Source organism: Tachypleus tridentatus, chromosome 13, assembly GCF_004210375.1.
Source record: "Tachypleus tridentatus isolate NWPU-2018 chromosome 13, ASM421037v1, whole genome shotgun sequence".
In the NCBI taxonomy this organism is placed as follows: Eukaryota; Metazoa; Arthropoda; class Merostomata; order Xiphosura; family Limulidae; genus Tachypleus; species Tachypleus tridentatus.
This window is the reverse complement of record NC_134837.1, coordinates 191,564,376-191,585,089: the sequence shown is the minus strand read 5'-3', so window position 1 is coordinate 191,585,089 and position 20,714 is coordinate 191,564,376. Positions and strand designations below refer to the sequence as shown.

Here is a 20,714-nt window from a genome sequence, read left to right as displayed (position 1 = left end):
AGCTCTTTAAGGATAGGAATTAGCCATGGATAAGCTTTAACAGAAGCCCAAGGATGAGCTATCCGAGCTGGCACTCAGAAATAGTTAAAGAACAGGTTCCTAGAACTAGTCTAAGGATAAACTCTCAGAACTCTGATAAGAATAAGCTCTCATAACTATCCTGGTCAAAACATGTTTCCATCTTTATCAAAAAGTAATTTTTATGTGTGTGTTATTATATTGTACTGTTTTAAGGATAAGATATTGTAAATGGAAAATGCACTTTATCAAACAATGAAGCATTGAAAAGACGGATAAAATAAAAATGTTGGACTTTTTTCTTGTTTTTCAGTACAGACTTTCAAAATGCACATTTCTTTCATGCATCATGAGACGTGCTTTGTGTGTATAAAAGGGTCGTGTGTATCGCGTGTAGTTTTCTGTTTAGACTGCTTATTGGATATCCAATGTCATCACACACCCGTCTACGAATAGATTATTGTATTATCCAGCCCTGTTGTATCATTCATAACTTTATGTGGTTTGATTTCTTTTAAAGGCCTTGGTTCAACACTGTGTACTTTACGACTTGTCATGTCAATGGACGTCTGTTCCTTGTGTCCTTCGTAGCTTCTGGACTGTAAACCTCTAAACAATAATAAAATTCCTTACATGTAGAAATACATTTATTCAATATATTATACAGTAGTGTATTAATACCGATATGATAAATTCATGTTATGTTTTGTTTGTACTTTATTGTAAATGACAAGGGTTCGATTCCCCTTGGTGGGCTCAGCAAATAGCCCAATGTGGCTTTGCTATAAGAAAGCACACACTCATACACTATATGATTTCTGCTGACAAATACTGTTTCAGAACATTATTGGCCGTTTGTTTTCCTCCAACTTGTTGACGATCATGAAGATAGTATTGTTTCGTAAAGCTATACATGAAATTTATTAAGAAATCTATGTTTCCACAGTCGCTCAAACGTTTCATAATATCCTTGATGACGAGAAACCCGCTTGAAATAAAAATGTATCTCAGAACGGCTGGTATGGGTATTCTTCAGGTTAAGAAGATGACCTAGGAAGGTCGAAACGTTGTTCTCTCCTTATCAATAAAAGTGTTAATACCCATACCAGCCGTTCTGAGATACAGTTCCATAATATGAGTTTTCGAGTTTGTTTGTTTCACTTTATCAAATTATGCTGGCTAAATTGAAGAATCAAGATTTATTGAGGCTAATACACCAAATGAAAAGGAATAAAATACAAGTCAATAAGCATCTTCAATCAAACCAAATTGTTAATAAAGTTTCATTGTTTTTTTCGAAAACATATTTTAAAGGAACTGCTTATTAGAAGAACGTCTTTATCAAATATATTTTTTAGTAAAAACCTTACTATTTTATTTCAGGTGCCCAACTCCCGGATGTGACGGTTCTGGTCACGTGACAGGAAATTACTCTTCTCATCGTAGTCTGTCAGGTTGTCCACGTGCCAACCGACATAAAATATCCGTATTGAGGGAAGAAAAACCCAGTGGCGATTTAACCCGGTATGTGTTTTCTGTTATTAGTTTTATTGTTTATGTGTATTTTTTATAGCAAACCCACATCGGGCTATCTGTCGTGTCCACCGAGAGGAACCACACTACTCTGTTTACCCCTATAAATCTGAATATTTACCGTTGCCCCACTGGGGAACTTATCGTGTTAAATTTTAATTTACTGATTGAATGAAAGACTGGTTTTCCTCTTCAGTCACGAAAGAGGTCGAACTGTATCTATAATGTTTCATTTTTACCCCTTTTAATTTCTGCCATCTTGTTACATATATGTGTATGTTGTTTTATAATAATGAAAGATTCTAATATAAAGCTGAGTTCGGCCCGGCATAGCCAGGTGGTTAAGGCGCTCAACTCGTAATCTGAGGGCTGCGGGTTCGAATCCCCGTCACACCAAAAATGATCGCCTTTTTAGCCGTGGGGGCGAAATAATGTGACAGACAGTCAACCCCACTATTCGTTGGTAAAAGAGTAGCCCATGAATTGGCGGTGGGTGGTGATGACTAGTTGCCTTACCTCTAGTCTTACACTACTAAATTTGGAACGGCTAGCACATATAGCCTTCATGTTGCTTTGCGCGAAATTCAACAAACGAACAATCATATCCAATCTTAAAATACAACTTTAAACAAACATTATTTAGATAATGTAATTGGTGTTGTAGATATTCGTTTCCAGTGAACCGGAAGAGAGCGCCACTATATAGTAACTGCTAAGTCTTTGGTAAGATCATGATTATTTTTAGTAAGAAACGCGTGTACATTTTATAACCGATAAAAAATTTCAGGATTAACAGAAAAAGTTCCGAGTTGTTGGTCATGGTATCCTTAAAGTATCTAACAACTAATCGAAACTTTAACATCGGTGTTTCGCATTCTTCGAAAACAAAGTTGGGTAAGGAAATTACAGAAACTTTACTGTGAAGTTTTGAAGACTGTAGTTCTGTCCTCAATAGTCTCTTTGAAACACATACAAAACTCTAGACTTACTAAAACAAGTTACGTTTCAAAAATGAAATTAGGTTTACTTGGAAGCAAATACAAATTCTGTGTGATTTCTGTTTTTGTCGATTTTGACTATTAAATTCCTTAAGTTGTGTATTATTATTGTAGAGCGTATAAATGAGTTTACAAATATGATAGAGAAATAATCGTCCGCAATAATTTTTTTATAAAAACGTCCCCAGATGAAGTTTATTCATAATTTTTGTAAAAATGTCCCCGGATATAGTTTATTATTTGTTTTTTTTGGGAAATAAAATAAAACTTCCCAGTTAGCGTTGGATGAGACTTAACTAAATATTATAAAGTTTGTTTATTCTTGAATTTTGTGTAAAACTACACGAGAACTATCTGCGCTAGTCATTTCTAGTGTAAGACTAGACGGAAGGCAGATAGTCATCATAACCCACCGCCAACTCTTAGGTTACTCTTTTATCAACGAATAGTGGGATTGACTGTAACTTTATAGCATCCCCACGGCTGAAATGGCAAGCATTTTTTTTGTGTAACGGGGATTCTATCCCGCAACACTCAGATTGAGAGTCGAGTGCCCTACCCACCTGGCCTGAATATAAAAAAATTCAAATATTACAATTTTTGTCTTCTTTCCTCAACATAAAGATGTAGCACAATCTACGTTTTCTAAGTGCTTCAAAGTGTTCTTAGCGATAAATCTATGCTGTTGAAACTGCTCAGTTTTTCAAGTACAATTCCAATTATTATGAATACGTCACGGTCGTATAACATAAAAACTTATGCTAATACTTAAGGCTTATGATGACAACAACAGAATGGTTAAACATCGCTCTCTGATAAAAATTTTTTTGAAAGTTATTGGCTTTGTTTTCCTGGCTCATTTGATAAATGTTGCCATTAAAATGTTATTCGTTATTAATAATTAATGTGGTTTATCTTTCTCTTAACATGGAAAAAACTTTAGCTTATTGAAGTTTTTTCCTTATTCTGTATTATTGGTCCGACATGGCCAGGTGTTTAAGGTACTCGATTCATAATCCGAGGGCCGCGGGTTCGAATCCCCTTCACACCAAACACGCTCGCCCTTTCAGCCGTGGGAGTGTTATAACGTTACAGTCAATTCCAGTAATCGTTGGTAAAAGTATAGCCCAAGAGTTGGTGGTGAGTGGTAATAACTAGGCGTCTACCCTCTAGTCTTACACTGCTAAATTAGGGACAGGTAGCACAGATAACCCTCGTGTACTTTTGCGTGAAATTCAAAAACAAACAAACTGTATGACTGTGTAATAAATTAACTATTTACCAAACAATAAAATATTTTAAAGCATTATAAAAAGAGTTTAATAAGGTCTGTCGTCATCGTATGATGATGGATTATGGAAAGCAAGGAGGGACGATTAGTGTACTTTGTAAAATACAATCTTACGGCAGTGTTTTTGTAATTGAAACTACATTTTAGTGCTATCATCAAGACGTACGGTCATCAAATAGAGTATAACCGGACGTGGCGACATATAATCTAATGAATTGGTCGGCTTAGTGTAAAGAACGAAACAGAAGTGGTAGGTATCGAAAGATGAAATTTTTCATAGGACGACTTAAATTTTTTGACGTTCAATTTTGAATCACACAACTACTATAACAATATTTCTATAATATTTAGAGTGACTGGCTGTCCGATAGCTAGTAAGACTAAAGTGCGATATCATCATGAACCTCCACAGACAAGTGGAAGAGTTATCAAACCGGAAGGAAGTAGGTAAGTTGACGTTCCGAAGTTCACAATTTTAATCTTGTGATGAAATGGCTGAAAAATATTAAACGTTTTATCTGATATGATAATTTAGAAATTAAAATACAATACTTTTAACAAACAATAAATCACAATGTACATTAATACATTTTCTGTTAAGATACAATAGCTTTAACAAACAATAAATTACAATATCCATTAATACATTTTCTGTTATAAAACAAGAAATTCTAAAATATTTTAGCCACAGATTTAGTAAATTTATCATTGATGAGTTCTGGTATTCAGCAAAATATATTTTTTTTTTAATTTCGCGAAAAGCTACTCAAGGACTATCTGCGCTAGCCGTCCATAATTTAGCAGTGTAAGACTAGAGGGAAGGCAACTAGTCATCACCACCCACCGCCAACTCTTGGAGTACTCTTTTACCAACGAATAGTGGGATTGACCGTAACATTATAATGACCCGACAGCTGAAAGGGCGAGCATGTTTGGTGCGAGCGGGATTCGAACCCGCGACCCTCGGATTACGAATCGAACACCTTAACCCACCTTGTCATGCCGGGTCTATTCAGCAAAACGCCTCGTCAAAAGTGACCTGACACAAATGCATCATAGTTTAAAAGAAACGATTATTCACTTCTGTTACTGAAAATCCGTGTACAGTCAATGTAATTGAAACCTTATTAGTTTTACTGTAGCGTAATATCACGTATACATACACAGTATTATCATTAGATGAACATACGCAGAACTCTTGAATGGGTCAGTATGTAACGATAGAGCATAAGTACTCCTATTTAAGCCTTTGGTTTACATACAGTTAGGGTGTAAGGATTTCTTTCCCGTTTCTGAAAGTTCAGAAGGGAGATCTTTAATTTTCAGCTACTTTTTTCTTTGCTTACAGAAACATCTGTTTTAAATCAGTTTTCTTCATGCATTATTACCTTGTTCTAAAAATAAATTTGAATATATTTCCTTCTAATAACTCTGCAAGTCAAATGCTTTATTTTCTTCTTCCATAGCCTCAGCTTTTCTTCATATCTCTTCCCTCTGACGTAAAAAAAGTTGAATGACACTTGTCAACGCTTGCTAGTTATCAGTAGGAAAACTGTGTAAAGTTACATTTCATCTCATAAAGTCAAACTCTTACAGTGTATTTGCACTGTAAAACCTTTTAAAAGGTGAAATTAAGTTCAGTAACGAAACGCAGCATTTTAAAATAACCTAAATATTTACAGAGTTTCTTTTTAGCCATATTTGCCACATATGGAATTTACAAAAGTACAATGTTCATCGTGCTATAAACCGTTTTCTTATTTTTATTTCTCTGAAATGTTTATCACTACTTATTTCTTTCGTGTCAACAACTACTTATATCTTTGTAGAGATAATTGGTCATAAGTGATTTTCTTATTGCTGACTCTTCTAGCTTTGTTATATATGTTAATCAGTTATTTATGCATAAGTAAAGTTTAGGACTAAATAAAACATATTTGATCCAACTTTTAATTCTCCAAAACAACACTGATTTACACCTTCTAATGATATACGCAGCCCATCTTCCACTCTATTCAAATAACATTGTTTTATTCCTAATAAGGACATACGTAACTCATCTGCCACTCCTTCCAAATAACATTGCTTCACTCCTAATAAGGACATACGTAACTCATCTTCCACTCCTTCCAAATAACATTGCTTCACTTACTCTTAATAAGGACAAACTTAATCCATCTTCTACTCCTTCCAAATGACATTGCTTCACTCCTTTCAGGGAAATATGTAACTCCACTCCGACTTTTCCCAGATAATATTGCTTTGCTTCTTCTAACTTGTTGGACAGATTTAAATTTACTTAATGTAGGTTGGTGTTTCACACCAAAACTTTTGCGTTGTACTTTTTCCTCATGATTCCTTTCTACTACAATCCTTCCCTTTATGTGTTCATGTGTGCTGTTCGTTGAAAGAAGTGTGTACATCATAGACTTTATACTTTTATATGTCCATGTTAAAATATGTTTATCTTTGTGTTTTTAAACACAAGTTTATCTAACTGCTTATCTGCCTACACATTGTAAAATATGTTAAAGTACGTTTGTTCTGCTACAGAACGTTTACAAATTGTGGTTGAATTCGATATTCCTGCATATGACGTAACTTATACTGAGTTGGTGAACAGTGGAAGATACAATAGTCAAAAGTGTAGGTATAAAACCTACAGACCAACTAATCGTCTCAAGTATGTGTGTATAGGAACTAGTACAGGTCAAATGTCGTTAGTGTGTATGTATAAGACCTACAGACCAACCAAACTTCTAAAGTACATGTGCATAGGAACCAGTATAGGTCAAATGCATTTAGTGTGTGTGTGTGTGTGTGTGTAGATATAGGACCTACAGACCAATCGTCTCAAGTTCGTGCGCATAAGAGCTACTACAGGTCAAATGCCCTTAGTGTGTGTGTGTATGTATAAGAACTACGGGTAAAACTTCTCAAATGCATCTATATGAACCACAGGACAAACATATCTAGTTTTTGTGTATATATATATATTGTATATATGTGTGTGTGTGTATAAGATATATAGGTAAAACGTCATGTTTTGTGTAGTAACTACAGAACAAAACTCTTCAGTGTGTCAAACGTCTGACAGTTTGTTTTTAAACTTTCTGAAACTGCATATTGTCGTACATGCTTACTTCTTCTTCTCCATTTCAGACCTACATCACCTTTAAAGTCTTTTTGCTATTTCAGACTTATTTGGGCAATGCCCAGGCATTATATTTTTGCGCTTGAGCCGTAAAAGTACGTTTTCAGGGGGCACTCCTGTTTTTTCCTACAGCCAGTTCTCAAGTATTAGATTTATTAATTCTAGACCAGGCAGAGGGTTTTCAGATTCCCTCTTCCCTGAAGGACCTTTCGTCCCACAGGGACCGTTCGGTTTGAGAATGAAGGGAAAATATTTCGGCTAATATTTACAATCAGAATCCAGTCAGGTAGTATCATTCAATCAGCCTAACACCATAGTAGTAGTGAAGTACTTAATATGACCATATTACATTAATTAACACCATAATAGTAGTGAAGTACTTAATATGACCATATTACATTAATTAACACCATAATAGTAGTGAAGTACTTAATATGACCATATTACATTAATTAACACCATAGTAGTAGTGAAGTACTTAATATGACCATATTAAATTAATTAACACCATAGTAGTAGTGAAGTACTTAATATGACCATATTAAATTAATTAACACCATAGCAGTAGTGAAGTACTTAATATGACCATTCTAAATTAACACCATAGCTTGTTTGTTTGTTTTGAATTTCGCACAAAGCTCCTCGAGGGCTATCTGTGCTAGCCGTTCTTAATTTAGCAGTGTAAGACTAGAAGGAAGGAAGCTAATCATCACCACCTACCGCCAACTCTTGGGCTACTCTTTTACCACGAATAGTGGGATTGATCGTCACATTATAACGCCCGCTCAACTAAAAGGGCGAGCATGTTTGGTGCGACCGGGATTTGAACCCGCGACCCTTGGATTACGAGTCGAGCACCTCAACACACTTGGCCATGTCGGACCATAGCAGTAGTAAAGTACTTAATATGACCATTTTAAGCTAATTTAAACTCGTTTTTGTAAGTTTTTACATGTACGTTTTCTTAATCACGGGTGGGAAGAAGAGTCTTCCGAAGATCTTTGAATACCTCAGGTTTTTATAAGCCTAAATACCTGGATTGGTCTCATGTGTGTCTGTATAGGAACTAAATGTCAAAGATTTTAAGTGTGTGTATAGGAACTACAGATCAAACGTCTCAAGTGTGTGTATAGGAACTACAGGTCATAGGTATTAAGTGTGTGTGTATAGGAACTACAGGTCAATCGTCTTAAATGTGTGTATATGAACTACAGATCAACCTTCTTAAGTGTATGTGTGTTGGAACTAAAGGTCAAACGTCTCAAGTGTTGTGCGTGTTGGAACTATAAACGTGTTAAGGACACATAGAAACCACTAATGTCTCAAGTGTTTAAAGAAACTACAGGCCATAGATTTTATCCTAAATGTTATTGAAACTGTGGATCGTCAATGTTTGTGTGTTTATTTTAGCTTTGTTCAGGACTATGCAGCTCCTGTGAAAAATCACATTTATATCTCCCTATTCCTGTGAAGCAGTCCAAATATTATTACATTTCCACAACTCGAGATACAACCGTCACTTGTTTGTTCGAAAATTTACCATCGTATGGATGAGCCTAATTTGCATTGGTTTGTTTTAAATTTCGCGCAAAGCTAAAAAAAAAAAAGACGGCTATCTGTTCCTAATTTAGCAGTTTAAGAGTAGAGGAAAGGCAACTAGTTATCAACACTCACCGCCAACTCTTGAGCTACTCTTTTACCAACAAATAGTGCGATTGAATTTTGCATAATAATGCCCCCATGAATGAAAAGGGAAAGCATGTTTAGTGTAACGGGGATTTGAACTTGCGACCCTCAGTGTCAAGTGCCTTTATCACTAAGCCTAACTTGTAACCGAAAGCTTTAGAGAATTGAATATGAATAAACACGTGTTCTTACTACATTGTTACCACACAATGTTACGTACGATAGGTAATTCATTTACGCTACTATTTGATATTTTTAACTGTTCAGTAACATCTATTACTGCATTTGTTCAAGTTAATCTTCTCTCTCATACAGCCTTTTAATTCTATGTACGTTTTTAAATAATTTATGTTTCTGTCTTCATGAGGTTTTACTTGCCCAGGGGGAAAGTCTCCAAAGAAAAGTTTTAACTAGATTTCCAGAAGGAAGGAGAGATATTCAGTATATCTCGTAGGTGTGTTGAAGCTCGGACCTGATTGTTGACAATATTAAGAGTGTCGCAAGAGGTCAAAGTGAATCTTAACCACACCATCGTATTACAGTGGTGTATTGTTCGGTTCGCAGTGTCGTTTAGTATAGACATTTGTTCCGAAAGAAAGCTCTTCAAATGAATAAAAACAGATAGATTTGATTTCTGAATAAACAGCTTTAACTTTGAAAATTTTCAGCGGTATGTTACTTCTTACTGGAGCAAGGTTCTCTTTTGTTAGAGCTTGTCCAAAAAAAACAATGAAGAAAATCCTCTTGAGGAAACTCGTTGTTCGTGTTTTTCATGCCATAAGGGATTCTAGATGTAACGTTGAATACTAGCATTTATTGTATTAACTATTTTTAAAACGAACGTCCTAACCATTCCAATAACTGATTTTCAATCAATATCCTTGGTAAAACTGGTTTGCTTCAGAAATTTTAGAGTTTTCGAAGGAAGAAATTGGATTTAATTCAGTCGATAATATCGAACTAAAGGAGTTATAAAGTAAAAACCCTTGGAATTATAAAATTTCAATTGATATTTGAAAACAAAAAAGTACCTCAGGAAGTCAACAGATTTAAGTAATTTTCTCAATTTCCAGTTGCCCAACTCCTGGATGTGATGGCAGTGGTCACGTGACGGGTACCTTTCTCACCCACAGAAGCTTGTCTGGGTGTCCTAGGGCAGTTCACCGGGAAAAGAGACCAAGACTTTCCCTTGGCCACCAGATGTCACCTTCAGCAGGTACACCATTAAATTCCTCAATAAAAGCATCCACTAACTATTTATTATATGAGTTTAGTGATTGAATTTCTTCCACTGTTGATGTGGTAACATATATATATATATATGATAAGGTTTTCAATAGTTTGTGTTTAACAATAATTCTTTTACCAAACATATATTAACATACACCAGACTAGCAATCAACAGCCTGTGTTTAAACGATAGTTTTGAATACAAAGTTATATGAACATATTATAGACTAACACTAAAAAATCTTATTTAAACAATAGTTTGTTATTAAACATATATGAACATGCTCCAGACTAACAATGAATAGCCTGTGTTTAAATGATAGTTTTGTTATCAAACATATATCAATATACTCAAGACCGAAAATGAATACCTTGTGTTTAAATGATAGTTTTGCTACCAAATATATGTGAACATACTCCAGACTAACAATGAATATCGTGTTTTTAAATGATAGTTTTGCTACCAAACGTATATGAACACGCTCCAGATTAACAATGAATAGCTTGTATTTAAATTATAGTTTTGTTACCAAATTTATATGAATATATTACAGATTAAAAATGAACAACTTGTGTTTAAATGACAGTTTTGTTATCAAATGTATATAACATTACTCAGACTAACTGTAAATAGCTTGTATTTAAACAATTCTTTTGTTACCAAACATATATGAATATATTCTAGACTAACAATGAAGACCTTGTATTTTAACAGTACCTTTAATACAAAAACGTATATGAACATACTCAAGATCATCAATCAATATCTTGTGTTTAACTGATAGTTTTGTTACCAAAACATATATGAATATACTCCATACTAGGATTTAATACCTTGTGTTTAAGCAATGTTTTTTATACCAAAGTTATATGAATATACTCTAGACTAAAAATAAAGAGCTTCTGTTTGAAGAATAATATTGTTACCAAACATATATGAACATACTTCATATTAACAATCAATATCTTGTGTTTGAATGATAATTTTGTTACCAAACGTATGTAAGCATACTCCAAACTAAAAATGATTAGCATATTTGGAAACAGTTTTGATACCAAACGTATATAAACGTACTCCAGACTAAAAATTAATAGCTTGTGTTTGAACCGTACTTTTGTTACCAAACATATATGAACATGCTCCAGTCTAACAAAGAATAGCTTGTGTTTAAAAAATACTTTTGTTACAAAAGTTATATCAACCTATTCCAGACTAACAATGAATAGGTTGTATTTAAATGATAGTTTTGTTACCAGTCTTATATAAACATACTCCAGAATAACAATAAATAGAATGTTTTTAAATGATAGTTTTATTACGAAACCAACATGAACATATTCCAGACTAACAATGAATACCTTGTGTTTAAACAATACTTTTTACCAAAGGCATATGAACATGCTTTTGACTAGCAATGAATACTTGTTTAGTGAATGAATACTAACAATGAATAGCCCTTGTTTAAACAATACTTTTATTGCCAAACTTATATGAACATACTCCAAATTAACAATTATTACCTTATGTTTAAACAATAGTTTCTTACCAAACATATATGAATATGCTCTAGAGTAACAATAAATTGCTTATGTTCAAATGATAGTTTTGTTACTAAACATATATAAACATACTCCAGACTAAAAATGAATGGCTTGTATTTAAACTATAGTTTTGTTACGAAACATACATGAACATGGGCCAGACTAACAATGAATAGCTTGTTTTTAAATTACAGTTCTCTTTCCAAACTCATGTAAACATTCTCCTGACAAACAATGAATAGCGTGTGTTTAATTATATATCAACATGCTCCAGACTAACAATGAATAGCTTATGTTTAAGTAATACTTCTGTTACCAAACTTATTTGAACATTCTCCAGCCTAATAATGAATAGCTTGTGTTTAAACAATACTTTTGTTACTAAGCTTATATGAACATACTCCAGGCTGACAATGAATTTCTTTTGTTTAATTGATAGTTTTGTTTTAAAATGTATATGAACTTACTCCAGACTAAAAATGAATAGCTTGTATTTAAACAGTAGTTTGTTACGAAACATATATGAACTTACTCCAGACTAAAAGAGTATGACTTGTGTTTAAAGAATACTTTTGTTACCAAATTTATATGAACATACTCTAGACTAACAATGAAAACTGGTGTTTAAATGATAGTTTTGTTACCAAACGCATATTGACATACTCCTAACAAACAATGAATAGCTTGTGTTTAAACAATACGTTTGTCACGAAACTGATATGAACTTACTGCAGACTAACATTGAATACCTTGTGTTTAAAGAATACTTTTCATACTAAAATTTATATGAATATACTCCAGACTAAAATGAATAGCTTGTACAGTATTTAAAAGTATTTTGTTACCAAACACATATCGATATATTTCATACTAACCATATGTAGCTTGTGTTTAAATGATAGTTTTGTTAACAAACTTGTATGAACATGCTTCAGACTAACAATGAATAGCTTGTGTTTAAACAATACTTTTGTTTTCAAATATGTATCAATATATTGCAGACTTACAATGCATATTTTGTGTTTAAACAATATTTTTTTGTGATCAAATGTATATGAACATGCTCCTAACTATCAATGAATAGCCGTTGTTTAAACAATACCGTTGTTACCAAACTTATATGAACGTACACCAGATTGACAATGAATACCTTGTGTTAAAATGATAGTGAACATATTCCAGACTTACAATGAAAATCTTGTTTAAACAATACTTTTGTTACTACACTTATATAATAATACTTCAATCTAACAAATTATAGCTTGCGTTTAAATAATAGTTTTGTTACTAAACTTATACGAACATGCTCCAGACTAATAATGAATAGCTTGTGTTTGAACAGTAATTTTGTTTTCAATTTGTATGAACATACTCGAGGCTACCAATGAGTAGCTTATGTTTAAATGATAGATGTGTTACCAAACGTATATGAAAATACTCCATACTTGCACTAGAAACAGAAAATCATTTTCATCTTCTTCGTGAAGTTCATCTGTTTACTTTGTCAACGTTATTGTAAAAAGTGTTACAAAACTGTCTCTGAAATTTACTTGTTGATATGGTTATGTTTCAAATAAAATTAGTTTATTATTATGGTACAAAAAATGTTTCAGTAATATATCCCAACCCACTCTTGTGGACGCTTTTTTATTATGATAAAGTGTGGCTACATAATATTTAGTTACATGTAGTATTCCTATTCAAGATATGAACTGAGTTTTCCAACACCCATTAAATAGGTTATTATATTATATTATTATTATAAACGAAGCAAATTTTTAGATAAAATTATATAGGTTTTAAATTTGAACCTTCACCGTTCATAAAAACGCATTGAAACTAAGATAATGTGGCATTAATGAAATATTTACATTAGATTTTAGAATCTAATTTACGAAACAGAACATTTAATTTTATTATAGATCACTGAAGTGATGTTTTTAGTTTTGCTGTAAGTATGTTAGTTGCACTTGTAGTAGGATTTGCACTTGAGACCAACCACTCTCATGACAAGCTAAATGGATAATCGCAAGCAAATCTCGGTGAGACACTTATTATCATGTGAAACTACCACATTTCAAAAAATGTAAAACTACCACATAACTACAAATGTGAAACTACCACATTTCAAAAAATGTGAAACTACCACATAACAAAAATGTAAAACTACCACATAACAAAAAATGTGAAGCTACCACATAACTAAAAATGTGAAGCTACCACATAACAAAAAATGTAAAACTACCACATAACAAAAAATCTACGAAATTCATATTTTTTTGTGTTAAACAGACCCATGAAATAGTTTATTCTCCAGCTGCTCTTTTTTAGAAGAGATACAAATATATATATTTGTATTACTTGGTGACACTGAAGGTATAGAAATATATTTCTACAAATATACAAGATGCAAAAAAAAAAAAAAAACCTGCAAGGGTTGAATGTCATTTAAAATGTATTTTAGATAGTATAGACCTGTAGAGTTTGGGTTTTAATGGGCTATCTCTGGGACAACACTTTGGCTTTTGTACTAGGCCTACTTCAATCTAAAGTAGGCCTAGTACAAAAGCAAAAACACATTCCCAGTCTAGAAACGGGAAGGTAGAAGTAGTCTATTTAACATCAATAGGTGATTGTGTTTAACGTAATATCGATAGGTGATTGTGTTTAACGTAACATCAATAGGTGATTGTGTTTAACATCAATATGTGATTGTGTTTAACGTAAAATCAGAAGGTGATTGTGTTTAACGTAACATCAGTAGGTGATTGTGTTTAACATCAATAGGTGATTGTGTTTAACGTAATATCGATAGGTGATTGTGTTTAACGTAACATCAATAGGTGATTGTGTTTAACTAACATCAATAGGTGATTGTGTTTAACATCAATAGGTGATTGTGTTTAACGTAACATCAATAGGTGATTGTGTTTAACATCAATATGTGATTGTGTTTAACGTAACATCAGAAGGTGATTGTGTTTAACGTAACATCAGTAGGTGATTGTGTTTAACATCAATAGGTGATTGTGTTTAACGTAACATCAATAGGTGATTGTGTTTAACGTAACATCAATAGGTGATTGTGTTTAACGTTGCTTAGTTCTTCAAGGATCATCATTCTACGAGATGGAAACTTCAACTGAAGTTGGTCTTCAGCTGGAAGACAAGTTTCAACCGGAACTGGAAGAGACACTGAATAATCGTGAACTCCACCAATACAGAGCTAAGATCGAATCAGAGATGAGCAGCTTTCGATCAGATGTGTCCCACGTAGAGCAGAAGGTTAGGGTTCCCGAGATGGTACGCTCAACAGTTTGTCCTTCTAAGTTACGACTGTAGGTATCAACATTCAAACGCTTAAGAAGAGTCATTTTGAAGTAAGATAACTCCATAAAGGACCCAAAGGAGTCCACAAAGGACCCAAAAGCTCCGAGGATTTTTAATAGAGGCCTTCTTTATCAGGAATTACTGATGAAGAAGATGTTACTATTGAACATTGTCTACGCTTTTTGGGCCGCTTTGTCACTACAAAGTTACTGCAAAGCCCCTAAAGGACCCAAAAGCTCTAGAGGTCTCAAAGAGAAGATTATGCTGTCAAGTGAAGATAAAAGCACTCTTAGAAACTGCAGAGGCTTTTGGGTCACTTTCGGATGTTTTCCTCTTATGACGTATTATATCATGTGAATTTCTTCTCATGATTGAACAGTATAGAATATTTACACATTATTGTTACCACATTGTTTCAAATTATATTATTTCTTACTTCAGTTTGATCGATTCAAAGTTTGTTTGTTTTGGGTTTTGCGCAAACCTATACGAGGGCTATCTGCGTTAGAATCCCTGATTTAGCAGTGTAAGACTAGAGGAAAGGCAGCTAGTTATCACCACCCACTGCCAACTCTTGGGCTACTCTTTTACCAACGAATAATGGGGTTCACCATCACGTTATAACCCCTCCCTTAACAGGTGAAAGGGCGAGCATGTGTAGTGTGACGGGGATTCGGACCCACGACTCTCAAACTACTAGTCAAGCGCCCTCATCTCCTGGCCATGCCGGGCCGTCGATTCAAAGAAAAACAATAATTTAATAGTTTGTAAAAGAATAAGCAGTGAAATTAAATTATTTCGGTATATTTTTGTACCTGATTAAAAACGAAATTGCCCATCAACAAAATATAGTCACAGAAAGTATGTCATTCCATGACACGTTGCAGACGTGTATTGACACGGAAAGGAGACATTTTACACTTGTGACACAACGAACGACGAAGCAGTACCTACATCTACACCGTAGTGATTTAATGGTTTCATATATTACAATACAGCTGTACTCAGAAAAGTAAAAGAGGTTTTATCGAGATGTTGATAAGCTTCTATCCAATACAAATTTAATCTGTATCTGCAAAAAGAAACTGTTAAATAGCTATATGTGTTTAACAACACATACGATCATTGCTTTTACGGTAGCGCTCACTTTGTGGATCTATATACCATTCTGCTGATAGCTTTTGTACTATATGTTATCAGTCACTGTTTCCGCTATACACACTTTTGAGGGTATTCGTTTTTAATAAGTTTTGTTTTTACGATGTAAAACAAACACCATACGTATTCGTGTTATAGCATTTATTGTTTCCACAAAATAATACATTATTCTTTCAGTGTTATATATTCTCCAACTCTCAATAAAAAGAAAATCTTCTAATACTCTTTGTTTCTAGGCACAAACCATTATAGGCTGTTCGATTAAGCATAAGTTCTCCCCAAAATGTGCATTTAATCTTATACCAGCACTATAGTACTTTAAGGGTCCGCCAGGTGGTTAAGGTGCTTGACTGGTAATCTGATGGTGGCGGGTTTAAATCCCCGTTGTATCAAATATGCTCGTCCTTTCAGCCTTGAATCAATCCCACTATTCGTTTTTAGATCTACAAATACATACCAAACAAACATTAATACTAGTCTAATGGCAATAAATTAATTGTATTTCCTTGAAGGAAAATATATAAATATAATTTACGGCCTCCTAGGAAACATACTATGAACTAGCTAGAGTAGCATATGGTGTATCTCGATAATATCTTTCTATTATTCTCTAGCCTAATTTATACGAGTTTCACATATGAAGAGTGTGTAAGTAATGCAGAAAGAGTAGATAAGTGTAGAAAATGCCAGATCATTTATTCTTATATTGTTCTCAAATCAAACCTGCAACTATAATGGAATATACCAAAGAAAACTTTTACAAGTGCTCCAGGTGAAAACTTCCAGTGGACGAAGCTGATAAACCGGACAAAGCTCGTGCTGTAGTAACAGTAACAGATCTTTGCACCTCACTTTATATGGGACATTTCTCAAATTACACAGTCAGGTTTAACGAGAAAACACAGATAATCCCCAAAGTGCCACTATCTAATATAAGACAAATAAAAGCCCCTAGAAATACTTATTACAAACATTTCTGGTGAAAAGAGAGAAAAGGGTGGTGGATTTTAATGATAATGTCTTTAAAGCCTTCAAAGTAAGGTTAGACTCCTGCATACAGTACTGAGATTAACCAACAAGGTGATAAAATAACAAAATTCAAACTGTTCAAAACTGCTGTTCTACATAGATAACAGTGTAAAACCATTAACATTTAAGTAAGAAGTCACGTTTTTAACTAGATGTTAAAGTTACAAACAATGACTTCTGTGTTAGCACTGACGATTCTATCATTTCAATAGTCCCTATCAATAGTTCTATGAGTTCCAGGCAATGATTATATTTTTATGTATTTTTTCTATAAAAGATTTGCCCGTTTCTGTATTCCCTACTGAGGATCTTACCGTTTCTGTGGTATAATTATTATTCTACCGTTTCTGTAGTATAATAATTATTTTAAAGTTTCTGTAGTATAATTATTATTTTGCAGTTTCTGTAGCATAATAATTATTTTACAGTTTCTGTAGTATATTAATTATTTCACAGTTTCAGTATTATAATAATTATTTCACAGTTTCTGTAGTATAATAATTGTTTTACAGTTTCTGTAGTATAATAATTATTTTGCAGTTTCTGTAGCATAATAATTACAGTTTCTGTAGCATAATAATTATTTTACAGTTTCTGTAGTATAATTATTATTTCACAGTTTCTGTAGTATAATTATTATTTCACAGTTTCTGTAGTATAATAATTGTTTTACAGTTTCTGTAGTATAATTATTATTTTGCAGTTTCTGTAGTATAATAATTATTTTATAGTTTCTGTTGCATAATAATTATTTTATAGTTTCTGTTGCACAGTTTCAGTATTATAATAATTATTTCACAGTTTCTGTTGTATAATAATTATTATTTTACAGTTTCTGTAGTATAATAATTATCTTACAGTTTCTGTTGTATAATTATTATTTTACAGTTTCTGTAGCATAATAATTATTTTACAGTTTCTGTAGTATAATTATTATTTCACAGTTTCTGTAGTATAATAATTATTTTACAGTTTCTGTAGTATAATTATTATTTTACAGTTTCTGTAGTATAATAATTATTTTATAGTTTCTGTTGCATAATAATTATTGTACAGTTTCAGTACTATAATAATCATTTTACAGTTTCTGTAGTGTAATAACTATTTTACAGTTTATGTAGTATAATAATTAGTTTATAGTTTCTGTAGTATAACAATTAGTTTACAGTTTTTGTAGTATAATAATTAGTTTACAGTTTCTGTTGTATAATAATTAGTTAACAGTTTCTGTAGTATAATAATTATTTTACCATTTCTGTAGTATAATAATTAGTTTACAGTTTCCATAGTAATAATTATTTTACAGTTTCTGTAGTATAATTATTATTTTACAGTTTTTGTAGTGTAATAATTAGTTTACAGTTTCTGTTGTATAATAATTATTTTACCATTTCTGTAGTATAATAATTAGTTTACAGTTTCCATAGTGTAATAATTATTTTACAGTTTAAGTAGTATAATTATTATTTTACAGTTTCTGTAGTATAATAATTAGTTTACAGTTTCTGTAGTATAATAATTATTTCACAGTTTCTGTAGTATAATAATTGTTTTACAGTTTCTGTAGTATAATTATTATTTTACAGTTTCTGGAGTATAATAATTATTTTACAGTTTCTGCAATCACTATCAATGATTCCGTAGTTTATATAAATGATTCTATCATTTCTGTAATATAATAATTATTCTGTAATTTCTGTAGTATAATAATTATTTTACAGTTTCTGCAATCACTATCAATAATTCCGTAGTTTATATAAATGATTCTGTCATTTCTGTAATCTAATAATTATTCTATAATTTCTGTAGTCTAGTATTTAATCTATCATTTTTGTAGTATAATAATTATGCCACTTAAATTAGAGCATAATATATTTCTGTAACTAAAATAAAAAAAAACAATTAATAGAATACATTCAAATTCATTTCTTATTTTGGAATTAGGTAAAAATAAATAAATGTGCTTTGTCTTTTAGTAAATTACCAGAAGGTTTTCAACTTCGTGGAGAATCAAGTTTGTTTTCATTAAATACAGAGTATTTTATTTAGTTATATTTTAATAAAGTTTATTTTGCAATATTCCTCACTTTAACTTATATTCTTTTTAAATCATCACGACGCAATATTCTTGCGCCAAACGATTAGTTCTCGTTTTCAACGTGTTTTTTTTTTTTTTTTGCTGCTTTTTGGGAAAACATCCATTTTTGTTCAACTTCATTCTTGTTTTGTCTTTTTGTTTCGTTTGCAACAAACAGACCGCCAACGAACACGAGCTAGAAGCTCTATGATTGGTCCATCATTTGGAATACCACACGTCCATGACGAGTGCAAACCTTTGCAACAATCACATTTCTTTTCGTAACTTGAAAGAAATAACACTTGTATCAATCAGACCGTAGAAAAAAGAAAATAATTTCGTGTATGTGTGTTGTTTATATATTTATTTTTTTTAATTTTCAATCTGAGGTCTTCATTTATTCACCTGGGCCTTGATTACCTGTAATCAAACTTCTCGTACATATCTGTTCGACTGAGTGCTATACTTCATAACACGTCTCTAATATTGAACAGTTTATAGCAGAATTCAATCAACATTATTAATTGTTATTGTATTTTGATGAAAGACAGCAACTTAAGTCTCGAGCAGAGGAATAAGCGATATGCCTAAAACAAAAAAAAAAAAATTTCTGCTGTTCACATAAATAAATGAAATCAAACGTAACGCAAATTTGAATATTTCAGGACAATCAAGACCCGGAACACACATCAATCCCCTTGACGGAGTGTTATGAATCCCTTCGCGTCAATTTTCTATCACTATTGGATCGTGTGCGTCAGCCAGGAATCAGCGATAGGTCACTTACCAAACAAAGAGACACTTATATGTGTACACACCCTTCTCTGTATACAGGTTACTACAAAGACGATAATAACATTGTTTACCCCCCAGTAAAACAATCTCTTCGGAACTTTCACATGCACAGGTAAGTGCATGTTTGTGAGCTGTGTTTAATATTACAGAATTACCTGTTAAAATACTGTGTTTTTCATTAATTCGCGGAAGACGTGTGTTTTGTGCTATATAATTAGTTATTCGTCGAGTACCAACATGTAAAACATTAATCGCACTTAAAACTGAAACTAGCAATTATCAGAACGAGAATTTTAATTTATTTTAAAGGAATCATGGCCCGTTTTATTTCCTGGATATGTATACTATCTATTGTCTTTTGTAGTACACGTTTTATTAATGGATATTTCTTAAGTCGTATTGTAAAATGTATATATAACATGTATATACACACACACACACACATATATATATATATAGAGAGAGAGAGATTTGCCACATATTAAATTGTACATAATTATTTCATATCCTATTATTCAGTTTGTCCAGAGTATATTTTTATCTACTATTTATAATGTGAATTATATAAAATTATCTTGCAAATACTGAAAATTCAAAAATGTTTTCTGTTAAGTGTATATTCAGTTTTTGTACTGGGATTCTACGGAATATTTTTTATAAGGCAAAGGGCGATTGAACATTTGATCTTTCGCAGTACATTACATACATATTTCAGATTCCTAAGATCTTGTAAGATTAGTTTAGTGATATTTTGTTTATTTTGTAAAGTTACTGAAACGTGAAAGATTTGATTAGTGACAGAATATTCGTGATGACGAGAAACCCGCTTGAAGTAAAAATGTATCTCGGGACGGCTGGCATGGGTATTAACAT

The 20,714-nt window shown here is 32.4% G+C and overlaps 1 protein-coding gene across 1 annotated transcript in view; it reads left to right on the top strand.

Moving 5' to 3' along the window:
- Nucleotides 1–20,714, top strand: part of LOC143238453 (uncharacterized) — a 247,802-nt gene that overhangs the window by 221,771 nt on the left and 5,317 nt on the right. Inside the window, exons 13-17 of the mRNA XM_076478699.1 lie at nucleotides 1,402–1,542; nucleotides 4,192–4,287; nucleotides 9,754–9,896; nucleotides 14,556–14,755; nucleotides 19,712–19,953. Coding sequence (XP_076334814.1) covers nucleotides 1,402–1,542; nucleotides 4,192–4,287; nucleotides 9,754–9,896; nucleotides 14,556–14,755; nucleotides 19,712–19,953 — 822 coding nt within the window. The remainder of the gene's footprint in view (nucleotides 1–1,401; nucleotides 1,543–4,191; nucleotides 4,288–9,753; nucleotides 9,897–14,555; nucleotides 14,756–19,711; nucleotides 19,954–20,714) is intronic.